The 19,984-nt window shown below is 32.3% G+C and overlaps 1 protein-coding gene across 3 annotated transcripts; it reads left to right on the top strand.

Moving 5' to 3' along the window:
- Positions 1-1,592: 1,592 nt before the first annotated feature.
- On the top strand, positions 1,593-19,830 carry LOC112049744 (uncharacterized). 3 transcript variants are annotated; one of them, XM_052884741.1, is made up of 5 exons: positions 1,593-1,678; positions 1,863-2,681; positions 6,496-6,559; positions 6,905-12,548; positions 12,966-19,830. In XM_052884741.1, the coding sequence occupies exons 2-5, from the start codon at positions 2,029-2,031 to the stop codon at positions 13,424-13,426; spliced, it is 6,822 nt and encodes a 2,273-aa protein (XP_052740701.1). In that variant the 5' UTR covers positions 1,593-1,678; positions 1,863-2,028; the 3' UTR covers positions 13,427-19,830. The 3 variants fall into 3 exon arrangements, with proteins under 3 accessions (XP_052740701.1, XP_023943527.2, XP_023943528.2); XM_024087759.2 differs by having other exon boundaries at positions 1,600-1,750; XM_024087760.2 differs by having other exon boundaries at positions 1,610-1,717.
- The last annotated feature ends 154 nt before the right edge of the window (positions 19,831-19,984 follow it).

Below are 19,984 nucleotides of genomic sequence, written 5' to 3'. Positions count from 1 at the left end.
AAAACGGCCAAAAGCTTGTAGTTTAGTAAAAAATGGAGTAACGTTTAATTTATAGGTTCTTCTTCCTTATTTTATCAAATTGGTAAAAAAACAATTTCTAAAAAGAATCGATTCTTTTGACGGAACAGCAAAAAATCAATCATGTAATCGAATATTCTATGTATACTCTGTGGATGGTCTAAACGATGTGTTTGTTAGTCTGTGTAAAAATTATGCGTATGTTATTGAGAGTCAAATTTATAGTTGTGTATAGTGCATGTGTAGTGTATGGAAACCTTAGACCATTAATAAGAAAGGACTTGCCTCGCTAACCGTTACCCTTCTGGCAAAGATCAAAAATCTATGATCTAACGCGTTTATAAAAACTGTTGCTATAGAATCGATGTTTCATTGTTGTAATCGTTTTCGTCGTGTAAAGAGCTCCCTAAAAAGTTTGTGTAGTTAAATGGCATAAAAATCGGCCAAAAACTTGTAGTTTAGTAAAAGATGAAGTAACGTTTCATTTGAAAGTATTTAATATCAAATTTTTAATAAAAACAATTTATAAAAAGAATTATTTTGACGAAACAGCCAAATATCGATCAGTAATCGAATATTCTATGTATTTAATCTGTGGATAGTCTAAGCAATGTCACAGTAAATATGCAAGCAGTAGTTTGACTTCATACTAGAGGTCGAAACGCGAGCTATACCTCAATTTCAATTTCAACTTACTAGTTAAATAGATTTTATTAATTAGAAATAAGACTAACTCACTAACATACTAAACTTAAAACAGATACACTAACAATATACTAACATAGAAAAAAAAAATTAAAACTGTTACTCTTATTAATTGAAAAACTTGTTTAATGTAATAATGTAAGGAATAATAAAGGCTTTGAAATTGAGAAAAACATAAGGGATTAAAGGGCTAACATAATCTACGGAACCCTACACTGCGCGTGGCCCGACACGCACTTGACCGGTTTTTTAATATTTGGTCACGTAGTGTGGAGGTAATACCTAGATGGCATCACCAAAATAAACATATGAATACGACCTATCCTTCAAGGTCATTGAATAGTATCAGCCTTATTTAAATCTACCAATCAAAAAACAACACGCATTTTATTGATCACTTCCTATTTTACTACAATTTACAAAATATTTTATTTGTTTACATAAAAAAAGTATATTTACAATCACAAAACTAAATGGAAATACAAAGTTGGCAAATGTAATTAAAATGCCGGAGGCGGGCAGCGCTATCGCATGTTTACGTACCGCGCGGCTGTAGGTATTTATTTCAAAAATACGGCCGATTTACAATACTGCTTGTATATATTTTTACTGTGGCAATTTGTTTGTTAGTGTGTGTAAAAATTACGCGTGTGTGTATTGCGAGTCAAATTTATAGTTGTGTAGTGTATGGACACAAAATATACTTAATGGTGTTCAATGTTTTCGATATGTGAGTTTACCTCGTCCCCCTCAAAAAATTACAGACTTTTTTGTTGGGGAATTTTTGGGTGCGAACCACGTCCAGTTATTAATGGTCTAAGATTTAAAGTTTCCCATAAATTCTTTTATCAGAGAACACTTTATTAAAAGTCGCAGCTGGCAACATTGTTATCTATTTTTCGCGACGGCGACGTCCATCTTTATTGATGTGTTCAGTGTTGTTTTGTTAAATTAAGTATGCAAAAATAATATTAATACTAAATAAAAAGCACAGGTTATTGACACTATTCCATTAATTACGTATGCCGTGAGTTATTTTAACAAAATTGTGACTCCAAATAGACCATCAAAGATACACTAAGCTTGAGAAGCGATTGATGTTTTATTAAGTGTCACAATTTCGTTATCGTTTGTTCCAGTAAAAAGTTTCACTTGCAAATCGCAACTAGGTATTGACCTAAGTGTTAATTGGCCAACCTTCAAATGTTTTCGTCTAAAAATCTAACATAACTCGTACAGTGCGACATTACGCGTTTGTGCATTTCCCTCGATCGTTACTGTTGTCAAAACAGATGAATTGTGAAAATGGATAGACTAAATCAGTTAAGGGGGGACGCCGGGGACTCGACGCTGGACACGTCGTCCCCGCCGAGCGAGGCCTTTATGTCGGCGAACGAGAGCTCCTCGAAGTATTTCTCGCTGTCAGAAGTCGACTCCACATTCAGCATATCGCCTTCGAAGGACGGCGCGGTCGCCGCCGCCGAATCTGACCGTACCATCTCCGAGGAAACTGGAATCGTTCCCAATGTATCGCCGATCCCGAAAGCCGACATAGAGACATTCAAAATCGGTAAACACATTGAAGCGGCTAACATTCTCTCTGGCGGAGTCAACATATTCGATGACAACGAAAACTCCTATGATGGTAACGAGCTCGTCATAGATGACAACATTGTGTTGGAAGATGAAAAGGCAGAGGTGAAGTTGAGCGAGGATGCAGCCATTCCATTAGAGAAGGACACAACCGAAGACTCGTTGATAGAAAGCTTGGAGGAGGAAGAGGCCATTCCGAGCAAAGACACTGAAGTTGTATTACAAATTGATGGCAAGAATGTAGATGCGATAGACATCGGGAACCAGTTATATTTGTATAGGAAGGCAGGGGAGAAGGAGCTCTCTGCTGTACAAATTATCGAGGATGAACAGCAACAGCCCAGCTTTAAATTTTTAAAAGTCCGGTAAGAATTTTCTTGAAAATTTATTTATTTAATTTTAAAGTATGCTTTTGTCCCAAAACACAATGTGTTAAGTACTGCATTTTTAACAGAAGTTGAGAGTGGCTATACTGAAATTTCATATATTTAACATTTTCATCTTGTATGCAGATTCGATTTGATTGCTAGCCAAAATCGTCACATTTGATTCCTTTAATATAAATTTTATACTTGTGATTGTATTAAATGTAGTTGTATTTGGTTTAGGTAAATACATCAGTGATCAGTCGCTCGACTATAAACTGACTTTTTGATAGAAGAGGATGTTTTAGGTTGAAGGTCGCTCCATTCAGCGCCTCTTTGTGTTATGGTCACACTCTTTAGCCTTTTGGTCTTACCAGGCATTGTTAGCAAATTGGCAGGTCTGTTTGTGTGCTCTTGCAGTCTTATTTTGTGTTTTATCATGTTTGTGTAATTTCTTCCTTGACTGTTGGCATTTCAAGGTATTCATGCATGTCAGCTGTTTTAGTGAACCAGGAGGATTTAGTATTGTGCTGACTAGGTTCTGGTATTATATTGGAATGACTGGCTGTGCCCCACAGATCTAAGCCATACGTCCAGATTGGTTTTCGAATGCCCTTGTACACGAGTAGCTTGTTAATTAATCTACAGTCTATACTAAACCCATACTGGAGGAGTACCAACCAAAAAACAAATATATAATGAGGATATAAATCACTAGTAATTTCACACCTAATAATAATTATAATCAAATTGTTCATAAATTAATGAAAATAAATTTGATTAATAAGCTTAAAACAATTACATATAGTTAGTATATTTTGAATATTTTTTTATAAAGAAACAATACAGAATTTAAAATAAAAAACTTATGAAACAACATGCATTTTTACCTTCATTAAGAAAGGCTGTAGTATAGAATGACATGAGAGTAGCTACATCAATGATCTAGAGTGAATACAGAGCTCAAGCTGCTTGCCAGGTTTGTCTTCTATCTAAATGAAAACCTAAATATTTGACTTTATTGCTTTCTTATAGTCTTTACCCAGCTTTATCCCTAAACAATTTTCAACTAGTGTAAGAATGTAGAAATTTCATCTACATAGTTCCTGTTCCCATGAGAATAGTAGTGAAGTGAAGTTTATTCAGTTAAGATGTTCCTTTGTAATGAGACAAAAATATATAAATATCTCTATAATATTAGTTTAGAAAAAAAGAAAAACTATAAGATAATATCTTTTATACTTAGAGCTAATATTCAGTTTAAGAGAGATGGAGAGTGGTTACAAACACTGAGCTCTGATGCTCTATGAGAAATGAAATTTTTCATACATTGCGGGGCCCAGATTCAATGAATGTACTATTGCAATGGCCAAATGAGTGTCATTTATTAAATATAATCACTTTACAATGGTTATACCAGGCGTAACTTGGGCACGACGTGACATTGAAAAGGCAGAGGCTTTCGCGGCATACCTTAAAACTGTATTCCAGCCTAATCCTGGTGTGGATGATCCTGAAATTGAGGATATACTTCAGCAAGATCTCCAAATGTGCCTACCGCTCAAGCCAACATCTCCTAAAGAGATAAGTAAAGTGATTTTATCGCTAGACTCAAATAAGGCTCCTGGATTTGACCTGATTACTCCTCTCGTCCTCAAAGAACTTCCTAAAAAGTGTCTTGTATATCTGGCTAACCTCTTTAACCGCATCTTCCAATTAAACTACTTTCCTGATATCTGGAAGGTGTCTCAGATCACAATGATACACAAACCAGGGAAACCTCTGGAAGAAGTTAGCTCTTATCGCCCCATTAGCCTTACTCCGGTCCTGTCAAAGGTCTGGGAAATAATTTTCCTAGCGAGAATGGAAGAAGCCCTAAAAGAAAATGAGACTATTCCTGCTCACCAGTTCGGCTTTCGTAAACAACACTTGACTGTCGAACAGGTCCACAGGGTGTACCATACAATCCGCCAATGCCTTGAAAAGAAGGAATATTGCTCTGCGGCATTTCTGGATGTCTAACAGGCGTTTGATAGAGTGTGGCACAAAGGGCTCTTGGTAAAAATCAAAAAACTCTTACCACATTCTATGTTCCTGATACTTGCATCTTATCTTAAAAACAGAATATTCCAAGTCAAACAGTGCGACGCTAGATCCAGTTTCTGTACCTACAAAGCAGGTGTACCTCAAGGCTCGGTTCTTGGCCCAGTCCTTTACAACATATTTACATGTGACTTACCACTATCACCTGATGTCACCATTGCAACATATGCTGATGACGCAGCTTTCCTGTCTTGCGATAAAGATGCAAATCGTGCTAGTTCCATCCTACAAAATCAACTTGATGCAACCCACCTGTGGCTTTCTAAATGGCGAATTGTTGAAAAAAGAAAAGAGCTCAACACAAGGTTTAGAAATCTGCTCTGGTTACTTGGCAGACAGTCTACACTGAGACTTAACAACAAATTGCTCATTTACTGTGCAGTCTTGAAACCTATTTGGCTTTACGGGATTCAGCTGTGGGGCACCTGCAGTAAATCCAACGCAATGCGTATCCAACGGATCCAAAATAATATATTAAGGACTATTACTAATGCCCCTTGGTTTACTCGCAACGATGAAACCCACCAATATCTGGAAATGCCAACTATCTTTGAGGAAACAACTGTAGAAAGCATAAAGAAAGGCTGACCCGACATCTCAATCGCCTCGCTAACTCACTGGTGGTAGCGCCGCGAATCAAGCGCCTGAAGCGAGCTGACGTGCTCGATGAGTAGTTGATGGCAGAGTTCTGGCTCTCCTGTCAGAAACCGTCCCTAAGTCACAGAACTCACCTGCTTATAGTCTCACGACTGATCGCAGATATTAAGGAGAAAAAAAAAAAAAAAATGAGTGTCATTTATTAAATATAATCACTTTTACAATGGTTATACCAGGAGCTGTGAGGTATTGTGTGTACATATCAAAGACCACATTCTGCTTACAGTTTTGAAATCAGAAAAGCTAACTTGTAGCAAGCATGATTATATTCTGCTTGTTACCATTGCTGGTTCATTTTTTTTATACCTCTTTGGTATTGATTATATGGACTGAACAAACCCCTTGACCCCGTTCTTCAATGTACAGAATTTGAGCTGTTACACTTTTTTATAATAAGTATAGATAAAGAATTTTTAATTTTTTTTATAACAACAGATTTTTTATTGATTATTTTTCTGTAACATGTTAGACTCAGAATAATCAAAAGTTAAGAATCTCAAAGATGGCAGGGCGTAAGTAACATCAAGAATCTATGATTTAGCAGGCATTTGCTAGTACTATTATAATGGTGATGATGACTAGGTTTGAATATAGACATTTGGATAAAGAAGGTCAATATTATGAACTACTTAATACATAAACAATTCAGATTGGCAGAATGTTTGTAAAATAAGTAAATAATAAAATTTCAAAGTTAATAATAAATCTTTTAACATAAGTAATTGTATGAAAAATAATACAATTTTAGTAATCATTATTTGTAGTTTAAACATAAACACACAAAAAACAAAGATATTTGTTGTAATTTTGATTGAACGCCCATTCAAATCCAACAATGTCACGCATCAACAATGATGTGCCGAAATATGACCCTTTAAATGTAAGTTTAGTAATAAAATGGTCATGGTTTAGTAGTAAATCCCTGGAGCTTCGAAAGTAATAATTGTAGATATCCCGTTACTTCTACAAAATAGCTTTACTATTAGCATACTCTCGATTTATATATAATTTTTAAAAATTGTCGTCATCCTTAATCTAAAATGTATTTTTTTAGAGAGAACACTGAAGGAAACTTGGAAGTGTATGAGGAAATACAAATTGAAATTCCTAAAGAAGTGGTAAGTTATTAATTTATCTGAAAATAATTCTAATATACCTGTATAAAATAAAGTCAGTTACTTACATTATCTTCCACTTCAGAATGGGCATATGTATCAGCTATACCATAAAATCTACCACTATGCCATATGATAAAATATGTCATAGATTTTATGGTCTGGATTATTATGAAGAAATTTAGGATAATATGAAATATGAAATTGTACACCATAAAAAAATATTTAATGACATTAATTATTGCAATTCTTTCATTATATAAAAATACCTAGATAATGTTTAAAATGTAGTCATTGTAGACATTAGTCTGTGTGTGTTTTATTTTTAATTGTCTTCTTTCATTTCAGCCTTCTGAAGATGGTGCTTCTAATGAAAAAACTCATGTGCCTATCAATGACCTTAACAAAGTGATAAAAGAGCCTTCATGTAACAAAGTTGTTGATAAAATACATATGACACCAAATATTGAATCAAATTCTATTAGTGCTCCTTTAGAACTAGTTGACACACAACCAGAATCTAAATCAGATGTAAACTTAAATGGAAAGATGAAATTTAATGAATCTCGTAAATCTCCCTTAGCATTCACTCCTGTTACATATCATTCAACACCAAATAAAGAGGGCATTCCATTGACTAAAATCATGGTAGATCAACAATTACATCCCAGTAGGCATTCAGACAATGTAAAAAAAACAATTGAAGTAAATACTGAAAACATTAAGGCGAAAATTGTTGAAGCTTCTATTAAAGCTACAGATGTAAATGAATCTACTAAGACACAGAAACTTGACACACCAATTGTAGAAGCAAAAGAAGGCAATAGTCACATGCCTATTGTAAGTGAAGTAGTAAATGAAGATGTAGCGTGTGATTCTTTAGTTGAAGTCAAAGAACATATTGAAACTACTGGTAAAGGTTCCACTGAAAGTACATTTATTTCTGAAAGTAAAGAAAATGCCCTAAACAATTCTGTAGAAGCTCCAGCTGAAGAAAAAGTTGCTGATGAGAAAAAAACAGACGATAATTTAAAACACGAAGAAATAAAAAACAATCCAATAACGTATCAAAGTCTTCCAGTAATAAATACAGTTAAAGAATCTTGTGAATCAACCTCTAATTCAGAGAAAGAGAAAGATAAGCGAGGTGTAAATGAATTATCTCCAGAAGTAAAGAAAAATGTAGATGATAACAATTTTCAAGAGTCTGAAATTACATCTAATGAAAAGAAAATCGAAGCAAGTGACTACAAAGACCACATAGATAATATACCCGTCAATAATATTGTAACTTCAACTACAACTATGGTAGAAAATAAAGACGCACCCTTAAATAATGAAAAAACCAATGTTGAGAAACATGACGAAATTTTACATTTACAGTCAAATGATAATGCAGATACAACACATTTGATAGACTCTTCTTTGCCCAAGACTACTTCTTTAACTGACTTAAAAGAAAATGTAGAAACCCCAAATGAATATAAAATTAAAAAGGACGTGGTAGAACACAATGAAAAAGAAACTGATGTTGTTAACCTAAATACTAAGAACAGTGTTAATGAAGTGGGTCAATGTGAAATATTTAAAAATAGAATAGACAGCTCTAACATTTGCTCGAAGATAGACACAAACATTACGAAAGAATGTGATAAACCAGTTGTGAACATAATCAACAAAGATAATCATGATTCTAAATCAATAAATCCAGAAATTTCAACTATTAACAATAGCAGCTATTTAAGTACAGAGTCAAAAATTCTAAATGATACTCATACAAAAGATATAACAGAGAAAGTCAAAGATGATTCCATTAATAAAAATGCAAAGCAGAATGAATTAGGTTTAGCGCTGACACAGAAAGGTAATCTTGGCCAAAAAGCAATGACCAAATCTGAAATTGAATCATACAATATTACCAGTAAAGACCACTCAAGTAAACTAAACGCGGCGAAAACAATATTTCCTAAACAGCTTAAACCGGTTCAAGTGAAAAAAGTGACTCCGAAAACAACAGAAGAAGAAAATAATGATGTTCCGTTTGGTAAATGGACTGAAGTAAACAGACAACGGTTTTTAAATCAAATGAAGGAAACTAAAATATCATCGAATAGTTCAAACACCAATCAGATTAAACAAACTAATGATTTAAATAGGCGAGATGTGTTAAAAAAGTTTGACAGTAAAAGACAATCAGCTGCTACTGCACCTACAAAGATTTCCGATTTTAGCTCCGTTCCTAAGTTTAGTAGTAAAATGGAAACAGCGGCTTTTGTAAATAAAGCTGCTATTAATCATCAAAATAATCCCATTAAACCTGTGGTGGCTTCATCAAAGAATTTGCCTGCGACTGTACAAGTTAAACCTAAACCAGCTCTTGTTCAAAATGTTGCAGACGAACCAACAAAGGAATCTTCAGAACAAAGAATAATTATCAATAGCCAAGAGTTGATCAACAATACTATTGAAGGTATTATCACCAGAGCATTAAAAATCAAAACGACCACACCGGTTCACATGAAAGAAAAAATGACAATTCATACAGCTGAAAATCCAAAAGATGCAATGCCGTTGCCTGGTTCTTTAGATGATATTGAGATGAAAATGAATGAGCTTCACGGCTTCTCATTTTCGGAACGATCATCTCAAGAATATTCTCAAGCTGCTAACCTTGATAGTAAACCATCTAAGTCTGAAGATACTAGTGTTAATAAAAATAACAAAATTCCAAATCTTCTTCCGTTTAAAAATAAGGATCAAGAAAAAGCTACGAAAGATACTTTGCGAGATGACAGTTCGGACGAAGAAATCATAGAACATGTCCCTATTACTGGTGATATTGATGTCAGTAAACAGAGTTTAATTTCGCTATTGTCTTGCAAAGAAACTTTTAATGAACCTAAAATGGATACAATAATTACAGAAAAAGATTTTGATAAATTTGCTAGAAGGAATTCAATAACTTATGAAAATTGTTTGACTGTTAAATTTGATAGCAAAGAAAAACACAACGTTGTTCAAACTGTCGTACAAAAGGAACCACCTACAAAAAAATTATCTCGAAATGAATTAATGCTTGCCGAATCTAAAGCTAAATCTTCTAATAAGCACTCTACAGCTCGGCATCAAACAAGTAAAATACCAACATCAAAATCAAAGAGTGATGAAGATGCTTACACTAAAAACCATCATTCTAAAGTACAAATAGCATATCAATCCGCATTGACAGCTAAACGTAACTTAGAATGTCCCATGACGATGATAGAGGATAAGCCTGTAAAAGTTGTATTTATGGACACAAATACGGAATATACTCCGTTACAGTTAAATGTCCAAGGACAAGAATTATCACCATCCAAGAAACAGGAACCTGATCTTGATGTACATAGTGCTTCAGAGTCCATGGATTCAGACATTTTAGATCTAGATACGAAGTCCCAAGATGGAAAGTCTAAAAGTAAACATCAAAGAAAACAGGTTCTTACGCCGGTGGAACTAGAACCAGAATTACAGTTGATTGAATCTGAGCTGGGATTTAAAGTTTCACCCACGAAAAAACGTAAAACTGAAGAAAAATCGGATAAAAATACGAAAAATCTAGTACCAAAGAAATCGTATTTACTTAATCGTAGTGTTGTTGATGATCAAATATCTACATCAAACCAACCAAAAACTGAAACTTTTACTGGTCATAACATAAACACTGCAATAGATAGTTTAGTTAAAGCCGCGGAATTGATTGAAAATCAGTCTGAGAGTCATTGTGCAAGAATAAGCAGTCCCACTACCGAGACGCTTCAAAGTATTCCTGTCAAAAGGGGCCGAGGCCGTCCAAGAAAATATCCTTTACCTGCTCCACGAGCGGTCACAAAAAAACCTTCGAGCCCTCAAAAGAAACCGCGATTAATTGATGCTAAACCCCCAAAATATTATAGTGATTCCGATGAAAGCAGTGATGGAGAAATCGTTAGAGTAAATTGGACAATGGGTAAAATCAATGAGAATATCGTTTGTCCAATTTGTAGTAAACTATTTAGATCAGAAGATGTATTATTCAAACATGTGAAGCATTGTACAGGCCCTTCGCCTAACAGATCTGATTCCGATAAAAGAAGTCCAAGAAGACTTAGAGATTCACAAGAATCTGGACGAAAATTACATGACAGCAGATCTGAAGAAACAGATAACACGACAGATACGGAGGAAGAGAATGATAATGAAGGCGAAAAAACAAAAAAATATGGTGTCTCCAAACCAAGGAATGACGATTTAGAAGTTATTGTGATTGAAGATACGCCAGTTAAACAAAAACCTATTGAAAACAAAAAAGTATCGCGCAAATCTAAACTTTTACACAACACAAATCTTGTTTGTGAATTTTGTGGAAAAGCTTTCAGACAATTGTCATATTTAGTTAACCACAAATTGCAACACAAAAATGAAGATCGAAAGGATGTCAACAGCCTTGAAAGTGAAACTACAAAAAGCTCAGTTTTTAGCTGTGAGATTTGTAAAAAGGAATTCCGTAAATTGCACCATTTAGTGCAGCATCGTCTTATCCATAATCCGAGTTCGACGGCTTCTCGGTCGCTAAGAAAGACATCTTCTGAAGTATCTGAAACCAAAAGTTCGAAAATACATAATGATGATACTAGTGCCGGCTTTAGATGTGAACCGTGTGACAAATCGTTCAGGAAACTGCATCATCTTGTTGAACACAGAGAAACTCATGATGGTATCAATAAAAAAGGCAACACCACCATCTCGCAAAGCACGACTGAAACTTCTAAAGCTGTTATGGCGCACTATTGCGACATTTGCAAAAAAGTCTTCAAAAAACTACAAGATCTTTTGGAACATAAGGAACAACATTACGAGACTAGTTCTGAGAAGTCGGATGATAAGAGTGTGAAAAGCTCGCTATCGACTAAAGATATAATACACGAATGTTCACTATGCTACATGGTGTTTCCAAATGAACATTCATTGACCAAACACACTGTAATTTGCTTGAGAAAGAAAAGACAATCTGCTGCGAAGCAAGCAGCCAAGCATGCCGACTCTAAATTAGACAACGAAACACCCGAAGTGCAAAACATTAAATCTGAAGAAGACGTGGTGGCACAAGATGTTCAACTAGTAAATGATACTCTTGAAACTGAAGAACCAATGGTGAAACAAATATCCGAAAATAATGATAAACTAGAACAAGTAGAAAAACAACCGAAAGATATTGATAATAAAGATAATAAACAACAAGAAAGAGATTTAGAAAATACAAACAAAGATGAGAAACCAACCGGTGATGTCGTGCCCAAAAAGAGACACAGTACTGCAAGTGAGAAAACAAAAACAGACGACATTGAGACACCTGCCAAAATCAAGAAAGTAGATGTCAAAGAAGGTGTGATAAACGTGGACACACCCTCGCCTAAAAAGAAGACAAACAAGGACAAATCAACTGTAGTTTTCACAAAGAATCACAAAACTAACAACAATCCTTTGCCTGTCACTGATAGTGTAAAACCACTGGAATCAAGCGATGATGAAGAAATAAGATACATGCTCAATCCAAACTACAAGAAAGAGGAAAGTGCTGAAAGTAAATATTTCATGAAGATTAGCGCATTGAAACGTAATTCATTACAAATTGAGCGACCTAGCTCAAAAGAATTTTTAAAGCGCAGGATTTCGCTGCAAAATCCACCGAAAATGCCGCGCCTGAAGGCGACACCTATTGAAAGAAAACCAACTCAAGACCAAGCGAAATCTAAAGTTACGGCTGAAAAAAGGTTAACGCTTATAACTGAGCAGACAACAGATTCAGATGATAGTGACGTAAAATATTCTTTCCCGATTCCCGAAAAAGAAAAATCCGTTGAAAGGAAAATTAAAAGACAATCGGTAGGCGCAAAACGTAAATCACTTGTTGGTATTGCGAAGAGAAAATCACTTGGGAAAGCTGTGACACCCAAAGCAAAACCAAAAAAACGTAAGTAATCAACTATTTATTCTAAATATTTAATTTAATTTTTTTAATTTATAAAGGGGAATGGTCATCTCCGGCCCAGACCTACTCTAACCACCCAGCAGTTTACTTATATCTAAAAAATCTTGATAATTCAACTTTAATAATGAATTAATTACTTTATCAAAGTAGTTTGAATTTACGACATTTTTAAAATTCAAAAATAAAAATTTACGACATTTTTAATTTGATGATTGTTGAGTTTTACGCTATTTTTTAAAGGCTTGTGATAGATTTATCCCCTTTATTTAAAAAATACATACATATTTTTATACAATTTTTTTTTTCTCTTCTGGATTATCTGCGATCTGTAAGATGTGTTCTATGATAACTTTGCATATATAAGAATTGATTATTAAAATGTATTTATGTATTATTCAGGCACAACTGAAATCGAGCACCGGTGCGACTGTGGCCAACTGTTTAGCAGCGCAGCGTTGTTGTCGCGGCACACCACCCTGGCGCACACCCCGCCCAGAATACGCAGGCGACGGTCGCCCCCACCCGAGGAGGTTAACACTAAACCTACAGTCGCCAAACACACAATCACCAAACCCACGATCACCAAGCCTACAGTCACCAAACCCACGGTCACAAAACCAATAAACACCAAACCAACAAACACCAAAACTATAAACACTAAACCAATAAACAAAAAATCCAAATTAGACGTTACCAGCTCGAATAAATCCTTAGGTGTAGCAACCAGAAAATCTAGTGTAAGCAATGTAAGTAACAATGAAATGAATACTGATTCTGGTAAGCAAGTAAAGAGTGATAGTTTTAAAACATTGAGGAGTGCTAAATCAGTGCCCGGTTTTGATAAGATCAAAAAGAAATAAATTTATTACTAAAAATAAAGGTTTTAATGAAGGACTTATAAGGACGCTTCGTAAATTCAAAATACAGACTTAACTATTGTACGCTATTAAACGTTTTGTTAGTGTCTAGGTAAAAATATTGTTGTGGCTAATTTAAAAACTGAATAAACTTAATTCTTTATATTAACTATATCTATTGAAATTCTGCCAATTTAGGTTCTTTACTATCAAACTTCATATTTGTTTAAAAGAGTTAAATTATACATATCTACTTTTCTTACATCTTGGTACTTATTTGAAATTTGTATCAGTATTTTGTTAGTTTATATTACAGTCTTATTATCTCTATTTTCTGATATTCTCTAGAAAGAAAAAAAAACTTACATACAAATTTTTATTATAGACACTTACATGTAAATCGTAAACGTTTTCTAAAGTCAGTGCCCGAGAAGACTAACTCTCATATTCAAGTTAGTTGGGTAATGTTCCACCTGTCAGAGGATATCACATTATCTGTCTATTTATCTAATAGGATAGTTGACTAATATCAAATTTAATATAAAACAATATTAATTTCGTATAGTACATGAAATAAGGGTTAGAAAAATATCAATATCAATTATCAATTTGGTTGATAATGTCTCTCTGTTTGATATAGGATTAGTTAATGTGACGTCATGAAACAGTTGAAATATAGACCATGGCCAACAGCATCAAATTTATATTTGAAAAGCGTCTCAAAAACATATGATAATTAATTTTTCAAACTATTAGAATGATATTGATCAATTTAAGACCATTTAAAAAAGTGTCAACTAGCCTATTGCTAGAGCTTACAGCATTCGAATGTACTGGAAAGATTTTAGTACATAATATTAATGTTTGAATATGAGAGTAGGGCTGTAAGCAGAGTTATTTATAAATACATTCTGACAACGCGAAGCGCTCACAAGAAGTAACACACGGACCACTGTTCATATAATATAATATACCTATATTTTTCCTATTCGGCATGTTAAGAGTCAAATATGTGAAAATCAAAATGACAAAATATTTTTATCGCGGTTTGTGGCGTCAGTCTTGTCTATAATATAATAATAAATGATAATAATGTACATTTGCGAAAAAAAAATATATTTTGTAATGATGGTGCTAATTTGGTTATACATGAAACAAATTTGACAGGCCTTTAAAAATCATTATGTAATTTTTACAGTCGTGTCAAATGTTAGTTAATGTTTTGTGTACAATCTAGAATTACCACCAATAATAGTTTTATATTTTGTCAATTTGTTCTAGATGTTAGATATAATATTATTGATTAATGTAAATGTAAAAGAGTAATAATTATTTATATATTTTCAATTAGTTTTAAGGATTTAATTTTTACTATCATAAGTCAGCATGGTGCAATTTCAATAACAGTTTAACTGGCTTTTTATTAGAAACACTGTGTTTTGGTCGTGAGGTAACGTTTATGGACTAAATTTATAAATTGCTAATATAAAATTGGATTTATATGAATCGTACAATCAATTTTCAAGTAACAGACTTAGGAAATAAATAGATTGAGGTGTTTTTAGTTCCTCATAATATAATTATATAGCTTTTGATTGAAAGTAAATTTTGCAAGTGTGATAACTTTCTGATGCGACTAAAGTATTCCAATATATTCTTTCCTTTTGTCTGTTTGCAAACTGTGAATATTATTTAACTGTGTTTATACAAATATTGAATTTTATTTTATGTACCTTTTAAATGTCAAACATATTGGCAACAGCCAAAGCCAGGAGTGCCAAGCCTTAACAATGGTCTCCACTAAGTTGTTTTGTCTGAAACTTGCGGACTGAGCAAGTTTACAAGTTTATAGACAGTCGTGACATTTGCTGATCGATAATGCCATTGATTAATGCTTATTTTACTTGAAAACAGATTGATAATGTCATTGATTAATGCTTATTTTACTTGAAAACAGATTGATAATGTCATTGATTAATGCTTATTTTACTTGAAAACAAATTGATAATGTCACTGATTAATGCTTATTTTACTTGAAAACAGATTGATAATGTCATTGATTAATGCTTATTTTACTTGAAAACAGATTGATAATGTCATTGATTAATGCTTATTTTACTTGAAAACAAATTGATAATGTCACTGATTAATGCTTATTTTACTTGAAAACAGATCAATAATGTCATTGATTAATGCTTATTTTACTTGAAAACAGATTGATAATGTCATTGATTAATGCTTATTTTACTTGAAAACAAATTGATAATGTCACTGATTAATGCTTATTTTACTTGAAAAAAGATCAATAATGTCCTTGATTAATGCTTATTTTACTTGAAAACAGATTGATAATGTCATTGATTAATGCTTATTTTACTTGAAAACAAATTGATAATGTCACTGATTAATGCTTATTTTACTTGAAAACAGATCAATAATGTCATTGATTAATGCTTATTTTACTTGAAAACAGATTGATAATGTGATTTATTAATGCTTATGTTACTTAAAAACAGAGTAGATATATTCCACAGCTTCCTTCATTTGAATAACAGCACACCCCTTATGTTGACAATGTCGAGCACAATTTTAATTACCTGACTATTTATGAATGAGGTCTTGCGAATTATCACAACTTTTCAAAAAAATATAATGTGTGTAATAGGGCAGGACATTTGCTTCTTATTGCGTTATCTCTTTTGTCTGTAAGAATTGAGTAGTTTGCTTGTGTCGTTGATTTTTGCTAAATAATTATATTTTATTAATAGTGTTAGTAGTATTTAGTATTTCACCAGTCCTGAAAGATATGGATAATCAAGAAACCAGGATTGCATCTCAGTGCCACCTAAAAAAAAACATTGATTTCCTCCATCTTCATTCTCTATAGGAGAGTATTTTTGGTACTTTTTCATTCCATTTATTATTCAATTGATTTTTTTTAAATTTTCAATTTCATAATATTGTTGGCACTAGAAATTGTGCAATGGTTTTGTTGAATATGAATTAGTTTGATGCAATTACAGTAAATTTTATAGAGTTAACATTATGATTAAATCAAACTCTTCTCTTTCAGGATTAAATTAAGGAGAAATTACAGGAATTTCCTGTAATTTCTGTTTCTAAGAATATTTTTGTAGACTAATCTCTAAAATTAATTGACTAAACTATTAAATATGTAAATTTTAGGGATTTGCCAACAATTGCACTAAAATTAACTTGTGTATATTTAATTGGTCAATTTAGTTTAGAGATTAATACAAATAAATCGGCACTATTGACTTATAATACCTTCACAAAAAAATCTCTATATAAAAAAGATAGTACAGTATTTCAATTAAATTGGTGTCTTTAAACAAGTGGTCAGGGTAAATTGCACACATAAAATAATATAGACATATCGAATGGTTTCTTTTTTTTGTAGTTTGGGTGGAGTTATGCAAGCGAAATCCAATTTAGATTTCACATACTTGCAGATAATAAAGACAACAATATATAGTAAATCATTATCGACCTCTTAATAAAAAGTGGATGCACAATCGGCGATCAAAAAACGTCCTCATACAATGAGTGCCAAACACAACTTCTTGGCACTCAATTCAAGTAGTCGCATTTGCAAATTCAACCTTAAACTCAATACTTAAGGTGGAATTTGCTCTGAATTTTGGATTTTATTGGACTATATTTAAAGGCCTTTAGGTAAAATTTTCTTTACCAATAACTGTAAAACTGCCAAAGGAAAATTGGCCAGTTTTTAAGTGACGTTTTCTACATGATTGTGCGTCCTTTTATTATAAGAGGTCAATGTAAATCATATACATATACATATGTATATCACTACTGTAGGTATGAGCACTTGTATCATTGTTTTTTTCAGTGAACATTTCTGAAGACTGGCTCTTCAGAAATGTTCACTTAGCGCAACACTAAGCCTAGATCTTCAGAAATACAGTCCATCTATTTCCATTCGATAATCAATGTTTAAGCATTTTTTGACAATGTTACATTTCATCAGGAGAGTAGAATTGTCGTTTTGTTTGTTTGCATAAACCCATCCAATTTACTTAAAATATTTGTAAAATGTTTATTGTTAATAATAATTTGAGAATATTACCATGAGCTTATAACATCATAGTGAATCGATTTTTTGAGGAATTGTAAATTTGCTAAAGCGGTTTATATGAAGCTATTATAGCTACCCCACAAAATGATTGTTGTAGTGCTTTGTAGTAATGTTTTTTTAATGTAATGTTAGCATAGTATGTATGTACCATAATATATAATTGAACTGAACACAAAATAGTAGCGCTCTTCTGTAACAATGTTTTTTTTTAGTTTCTAATTCTTCTTTAGCTCTCTCCATCTATAGAATTGTGTTAGAGTTAGACACAGAGAAATAGAGATGAATTCCATGTTCACACTGTCGAATTATAAAATATCGCTACAGAAAAGCGTTCTGTTCTGATTTTAGATGGTTTCGATTCAGAAAAATCGGAACTAAAGTTGATCACATCTGTCAATATTTTTTAAATTAAAAGAAAAAAATCATGAGATAAAAAAGATACAATAGTAATAATGGTAGACTTATTGCTGAAAACGTTCTCTACCAGTCAATTTAGCCGAAAAAAGTAATAGCTCTTACATATGTTCATCCGAGAAGTTTAATTGATACTTTTGAAATTAATTATATAGGTTGTACTCGATAAATTAAATTCATTTGTTTTATAAGCCAATGTTTTCAAAGTTGTGTCGGTAAAATATGTAAACGCTAGATTGTTATTGATAAATTGAATATAAATAATACCTATTTGTACGAGTATGTTGATCAAGACTATTTTTTTTATTAGTATGTTTATTTTATTACAACAGTTTTCTAGTTATATATTCAATTTGTTTTAGTTTATACTCGTATTAATTATTATCAGAATCGAAACCATCACCAAAGCCTCCAATTTGGACGATATTTAATATTTATACTACTTATATTATAATGGGAAAAAAATGTATTTTGAGATATATGTCATGATACAACCGTTTTGAATAATAAATAGTAAGGAATATTTCGTAATATGTGTATACCAAGTAATTTTATGTCTACAATCCTCTCATTTTTTAGAAAACTAGGACCAAATTTTATGGAAATTTGTTTGTAATAATATATATCGCTGTTTTTAATATTAATTAATGTTTATTCTGCCCTTGTGACTAATATTGGAAAATATATACTGTGGAGCCAATTGCACAACAAATATTTCAAATTTATTTGGCAAGAAAATAGATTTTCTATTTTCTAGATTGTAAATTTATAAAGAGAATTATTTATAAGGCTCTTTCTGCGTTTTTATGTTTTTTTAACACAATTGGTACCACAAGGGGTCAGCACAGGGCAAAGAATATTTTTTACTTATGTAATTATTTTCCAATTACTTAATATTTTTCGAATATTTTTTTTTAGATCTGTGAATAACAATCAATCACATTAATGAGTAATAATGAGTGAGGAACATTCTTATACTTGGTACTTTATTTGAATTGGTTATGTATTATATTTCGAAAATCGCTAACCCCCGCGACTTCGTACGCGTGAAAATCGATGTAAACTTTAAACCCCTATTTCACGCCCTTGTATTTTATTATATTTTCACGTAGGTATTTTATAAATACCTAATAAATAGTTCACTAATCTTTAAAAAAATATAACTCAAAACATGAACAATTTAGGTAGGTATATTAAAAAATCTTCAATCCCTTTTTAATTATTACATTATTTTTAGTATTTTTTTTTGGTAGAACAAATACCAATTTTTACAAACGTAACTTGAAGATTAAGAACTTTCCATACAGACTATCAAAGCCCTTTCACACCCTTCTTACTTAACTTTCGCGACAAAAAATATGCTATAGCCTTCTTTGTGATATGGTCTCAAGGCGTGCCAAGTTTCGTTTGAATTCATTCTCTAGTTTCAGCGTGATGCTCGGTCAACATAAAATACGGATAGACAGACAAAAAATAAATAAAAACCGTTTTTGGCTTCTTCATCTTCTTCACTCTACGCACTCAATTAAGTTTTTCAAATTATATTCAATGTACAGAATTTGAGAATTACAGTTTTAATTTAAGTAATAAGTATAGATTTTTAAATTGATCAAGCATGCTCTTGTTCTGTGCTGGCCCTTATTAGATGAATAAGTAGATGTCTCGTAAAATAGCATTTAACATAAATTTTATATAAATAATAGATCTTAATATAATAAAATTATTTTTAATATGACACAATTTCAATATGGGTTACAATCAAATAAAACATTGCTGTTTATTTTCATACTTAGCTGTTAAAAATGTGTTTAATTAAAAATATTATGTGTTTTTTAATTTGTAGCAAATGACAATAAAATTACATACAGAACAATGTGTTTGATTTTTACCTCAGAAAATTCCATAAAAATATTTTTTTCTGTGCTTAATGTAACAGCCTATTTACAGTTATACAATTAGAAATGAAATAAGCTTAAATTAATAAATTGCATTAAAAATATAAAGCTAATGATGTGAATGGTAGATTT

This window comes from Bicyclus anynana, chromosome 12 (genome assembly GCF_947172395.1).
Source record: "Bicyclus anynana chromosome 12, ilBicAnyn1.1, whole genome shotgun sequence".
Lineage (NCBI taxonomy): Eukaryota > Metazoa > Arthropoda > Insecta > Lepidoptera > Nymphalidae > Bicyclus > Bicyclus anynana.
This window is presented reverse-complemented; position numbering and strand designations above follow the sequence as displayed.